Below are 6,000 nucleotides of genomic sequence, written 5' to 3' on the forward strand. Positions count from 1 at the left end.
CCTTTTTCACAACTGCCAATCACAGAGTTGACACTTTCTGTGGAAAAGGCCATGAGACAAATGCCTCTTGATGCAAAACTGAGCTGGTATATTCCTGCTGCAAGGCTTTTACCATGTCACAAATGGGATTTAACCTAGCATAACTGGTGCAGTACTGGAGATGATTTACCACATCCACTGGTGTAGTGCTATAAAGGGATGTGCACAAATCGATTGTTTCATTTTGATTTGTACCCAAATTGAATCATCTCCGATTTGTTTTTGGTCCGAATCCACACACACACACCCACCCCCGAAGTACCCCAGATTCAATTTGTACCCGAATTTTCTGAATCTGAATCCGAATCAATTTGGATCCCCCCACAAAGGGTCCTGGGGCCAAAAGAGTGGGGTGGGTGGTATTGCCCAATGGTTTCTGAGGTGTTCTGAGAGTAGATTCTCTGGTAGCAAATTAGAGTAGATTCAATGACCAACATTTGCCCAATTTCTTTGAAATTTGGGTGGTAGCTTCCACCCATTGGGCACTACCACCCAGCCCACTTTGGCCACAAAATGGAGGACCGAATTTCTGAATTGTTCGGGTGTGACTCTGGGGTGATTTGTTTTGTACCTGAAGCTGGGCAACTGAGGACAGGGGTGATTTGTTTTGTCTACAATCACCCAAATTGGCCAGATTCGGGTACAAATCATTTTGTACCCAAATCTTTTCACACATCGCTAGTGCTATAGCCTTCAGTGAGGTTATACCAGTGTCTGACATACAAAGCAAGGAAGCACCAGTGCAACAAGAGAGCAGTCTAACATCACTTCCTAACTAACTGCAGCAGGGAAATGGCAATATTTGTTGCCCTCCCCTTCCCCAGGAAGCCCGTTGTGCCACCCAAAAATATGTCCCTGAGGATTGCACAGTCCTCAAGGACATATCTGTGGGTGACACAGAGGGCTTCCTGGGGAAGGGGAGAGCAACAAAAATTGCCCATTCCCTGCTGCATTTAGTTGGGAAGTGATGTTAGGCTTCTCCCTCACTGCACTGGTGATCCGTTGCTCTGTATGCATGTTGGCTAGTGTAAAGATCCACTGAGTCTCTTCCTTAAGGAGTGTATCCTTGCCTATGCTTCTGAAGACATTCTGAATTTCTTTTCCTCCATATGTAATGGTTGATATCACATGTTTATACATTTTACAGATGCAAAGAACTGAAACTCAGCAGAAATCATTTCACATCCTTCAAACAGCTGCCAAAGATACCCGAGATTAGACACCTGTCCCTAGATGAGAACAACATTGAGACTCTACATGGGCTATCAGACCTGAGGCACACTCCATTAGAATCTCTTGTACTCAAGAGGAACCCCTGTGAGTTTCATGAAAACTACAGGCAGCTGTAAGTTCTTGCATACCATTGAAATGCTACGTGCAATTACAGAATAAGACATTCCTTGGGAAACAGATTTGTATAGCAGTAGTGATGAAAGACATAATACTTGAAAGAATATATCAAGTGCTCAGTGCCATAGCCTCAGCAAGGCAAAACCAGATAGAGCAGTGATTTCCAAAAGTGTGAGCCAGAACACACTAGTTTGCTGTGAGAGGAGATGAAGTGTGCTTTGGAAAATAAAGCCCCAAGGTTATGAACTTAGGAATCTGTTGTATACCAAGTCAGACCACTGGTCCATCTAGCTCAGTATTTCCTGACAGTGACGCTCTAGGGCAGGGCTGTACATCTTTGGCCCTCCGGCTGTTGTTGGACTACAACTCCCATCACCCCCAGCCACAGTGGATGATGCGAGCTGTAGGCCTACAATAGCCGGAGGGCCAGAGTTGTGCAGACCTGCTCTAGGGTTTCAGAGAGGAGTCTTTTCCAGCCCTACGTGGAGATACCAGGACGTTCTTCACACAGCAGGCTGTACCGTGAGTTTACTGGGAGGCTTTACTGTGAACTCAAAGTTGTCCCCAAAAAATGACGCAAAAAGTGGATTTTTTAAAAACCCTCCATATATAAATAAGGCTATAGTCTAACATGCAGTGAAAAATCCGAATTGTGTGTGAAGTATTCCCTGATAGCTTGGAGTAAATCTGGCTGATATGTGAACATATAGGTCTCCATTCTGGAGGAGATGCGAGCTAAAGGGCTTTAAAAGCCCCATGTGAAAAACACCCAGGAACTGAACCTGGGACCTTCTGTATACAAAGCAGATACTCTGCCTCAGAGTTATAGCCCCATTGGTTTGAGTTGAATGGATCCACCACTCTGTGCCTGTCAGAGCACAGAAGCCACATTGATCTCTCCCTCTTGGTTGATATGGGTAGAGGCATAATCCCCATTCTGTATCAGGATTCTCTGATAAAGCTGACAGGGACAGAAGCATCACAATTATACAGCTGACAGGGATAGAAGTATGCCTGAAGCATCACAGTTTCCCAGAAAGAACAATCCACTCCTCAAATCCTGTCCCGGATTGAGCAAGAAAAAATTGACATTATATTAACTGAGCTGTTTCACAGTTACAAGGAGAATGCCTGCCTGTTCTTACTGTTGATCAAGAAAATTTATATGTATTGTATTTGTATATCATGTACATGAAAAGGATAAAAAACCTTTGGTTTAAGAGAGGAGTTAAGGCATCTACAAATTACACTCATGTATCAAAAAATAGGCCTATGCCCTATTGTGTCAGATTGCAACCCAACCTGCCCGTGGCCACATCAGCTCCTCCCAACTGTTGGGTTGAGTCAGAGATCCAACAGTTCTGTCAGATCCTCCCTTGCTTGCCACTATCTCCTCTTCCTTCATCTCTGACCAGATGGAGGAAGTGGACAGGCTTCATTGCTTCATCTTCACTCTGGAGGGAGTGTGCACACACAAGGGGCTGCCTTGTGGCTTGGGATTTAAAAGGGATTTCCATTTTCCTTTGGGGTTTTATGGGTGATGTGGGTGCTTCTGTGACTGGTAGTTTTTTCTGAGGCTGCAGTCTCAGTAAAAACTCCATTTCCCAGAAGCACTTGTGGCACTCACAGGACTTCGAAGGAAAGTTAAAGAAAAAAAGAAAAGGTAGCTCTGTGTGTGTGTGTGTGTGTGTGTGTGTGTGTGTGTGTGTGTGTGTGTGTTTCACCCCTCTGACAGATCAGTTGGATTCAGCATGATGCACAAGTCTGACCAAAATATATTGTAAGGGGAGGACTTAACGTCTGCACTATTGTAAGTCATTGTCAATATGTCCTGCAGTCTCATATATTGTGCTCATTTACTGTACAACTTGGGTTCCATGCATGCACCCTCATTCTCATTTGGTCTTTCAACAACAACAAATATTTATATACCACTTTTCAACAAAAGTGTCCAAAGCAGTTTACATAGAGAAATAATAAGAATAAATGAATGAATGAATGAATGAATGAATGAATGAATGAATAGACAGACAGCGGGGTGGGCACACTGAAGCTAGGCTGAATTATTTGGAATATGAGAAAAACACTAATCTATTCCTAAATCTTGTTCTCCTCCAGTGTGTTCTCCAATTTGCCAAAGTTGAAAATGCTGGATGGGATCCTGAAACTGCCAGAGGACTGTCCTCCACTAGAAACCAATTTTCTGTCTAAAATATGCACCATACTATAGCATTATATTTTGTGATGGAACTGAAGGAATTGCCATGATTCACGGAATAAATCCTATGAATAGACAAGTCTGTTTCCTGTTCTAATGGTCACAGTCCGACCTGAGTGCATACTGTGCCAAAATGCCCCTTGCACAATGAGATCACACTGAAGTCTTCCATACAGTTTTAAACCATTCTATGGATCCTAGTCTAAGATTTTTCAAAATAAAAAATGAAGCATGGTTCACATACACATACCTGACATTCCTATCCATCTTCTAATCTTTCTCCCTGACTTTCAGACCTTGAAACCCAGAACCACAATCATAGTTTTAGTCAACAAAGAAGACACTGAAATGGTGAAAATTACTCCCAAAGCCATTTAGGGATGTGCACAGACCTGTTTGGAGGCCCTTTTACAGGTTCGAACCCCAGGGCCGGTTCGAAGTTCAAAGGCCCTGGGGGTAGTGCTTTAAGAGTGGGGGAGGGTGCACTCACTCCTCCCGCCGCTTTCCCCCCACTGGCGCTCGTTACTTTCCAAAACCTTCAGGGTGGCAGCGTACCTCCCTGCCACCCCTTCCCCGTGCTCAGCTGGAAGTGGCCGGAAGTACCGGGCACACGGGCACTCATTGCATGCGCATGCACACACGGCAGATGGGCCCACGCACACATGGCAGAGAGGCGCACGCGTGCCTGGTACTTCTGGCCAGTTCCAGCTGAGGATGGGGAAGGGGCAGCAGGGAGGTACACTGCCGCCTCGAAGGTTTTTGGAAAGTAACGAGCACCAGCGGGGGGAAGTGGTGGGAGGGGTGAATGCACCCTCCCCCACCCTTAAAGCACTACCCCCACCGCTTTCGAACTGTGGAGGTGCAGTTCCATGCCATTGGCTGGGGAATAGGATAGGTTTACATGTAATGGTGGCAAGTAAGTATGAAAGAGCCACAGGTTCCTCTACTTCTGTTTCCATGTCGTGCAAACCAGGAATTGTGAGGTGAAGAATGTCAGTAACACACCTCAGCCCAACCTTTTCCAGGCTATTTCAGATGCTGGTTAAGAATATCAGGCAAAAATCCAGTTGAGGTGGATTACCAACATTCTCCACCCAACACATCTGGGTTTGCATGACATGGAAACTGCTGCAGGAGTGGGAACACAGGCCCAGCGAGAACCGGCAGTTCTTCCATACTTGCTGCCATTACATGTAAACATGCCTGTTATCTGAGTTAGGAAACTCCTGATGATAAGGTCATTCACACAACCAAAAACTGTGTTCTACCCAGGTTTGGGAGCTGTGTGTGCTCCTAATTTTCGGTTGTGTGGAAACAAGTTAAGAGGAAAACCTGGATAGAAGTGATTGGGGCTATTCTCACAATTAACATTGGGCTAGGAGAGCTTAGCCCAATTTTTGTTAATCGTAAGAACCACCGGGCTCGGCTGCGAGCCCGGTGGTTCTAGAGCGGGTAACCCGCTTGAGAACCCCTGGTCAAAAACCAGGTTTGCGGAGCAAGCGCTCCACAAACCTGGTTTTTAGTATCGTGAGTAGCTGTGGTGCAGCTTCGCGAAGCGCCTACTCACAAGTAGACCCCAGAGGGGAGGCGAAAAGCCACCTCCTGTCTCCGGGGGGTCTCCCCAGTATGCCCTGCGCACTCACGCAGGGCATACTGGGGCTTGCAGGGCCGCGCGGCCCCCACTCCCCCCAGCCCCACCGGCTCTATCACAGAGCCGGCAATCATGTGGGCTGCCGATCCAGCCACCCAGGGCTCCTTCCCCGCTCACCGCCCCAAACCGGGTCTCACGGACCGTGAGACCCAGCTCATTGTGTAGAAGCATTGTGTAGAAATCTAAACAGAGAGGACACACAGCTCCAAACCCAGGTAGAACGCAGTTTTTGATTGTGTGTATGACCTCAATGCCTAGCCTGAATCTGCTTCCTTATAAATTTAACTAATTGGTTCTGCCCTCAGGTCCAACAGAGAGCAAGTCTGCTCCTCCTCTTGTGTGACAGCACTTCAGATATTTGAAGGCAGCTATTGTATCTCCCCTAGTCTTCTTTCCCAAGGCTAAATCTCTATTTATTTCTTTAAAATGCTTATATTCTGCCCCTCCAGAACACTGCTTCATGGGGTGGCTTCAATAAAAACATAAAACCCAGGATACAAGAGTAAATGACAATAAAATACAATGAATCATCCTAAAACAAAATAAAAGACAGGGCAGATAATGTAAGACAAGTAGAACAGGAGCCAGCACTGAAACTAGATAACAATCACAGCTGATCTTTAAAAGCTTCTTTTAAAAGGAAGGTTTTTAAGTTAAGCTAAGCAAAGAGGAAGACTGATGAAGCCTTTCAGGGAGGGCATTCCAAAGATGGGGGGCCACTACGGAGAAGGCCCTATTCTTA

At 45.9% G+C, this 6,000-nt stretch overlaps 1 protein-coding gene across 1 annotated transcript in view; it reads left to right on the forward strand.

The window, feature by feature from the left end:
- LOC128349873 (uncharacterized) overlaps window positions 1-3,668 on the forward strand; it is a 39,896-nt gene extending 36,228 nt beyond the window's left edge. The window contains exons 6-7 of the mRNA XM_053307045.1: window positions 1,187-1,384; window positions 3,508-3,668. Of these exons, the coding sequence (XP_053163020.1) occupies window positions 1,187-1,384; window positions 3,508-3,619 (310 nt within the window). The 3' untranslated portion in view covers window positions 3,620-3,668. The remainder of the gene's footprint in view (window positions 1-1,186; window positions 1,385-3,507) is intronic.
- The last annotated feature ends 2,332 nt before the right edge of the window (window positions 3,669-6,000 follow it).

Source organism: Hemicordylus capensis, chromosome 3 (assembly GCF_027244095.1).
Source record: "Hemicordylus capensis ecotype Gifberg chromosome 3, rHemCap1.1.pri, whole genome shotgun sequence".
Lineage (NCBI taxonomy): Eukaryota > Metazoa > Chordata > Lepidosauria > Squamata > Cordylidae > Hemicordylus > Hemicordylus capensis.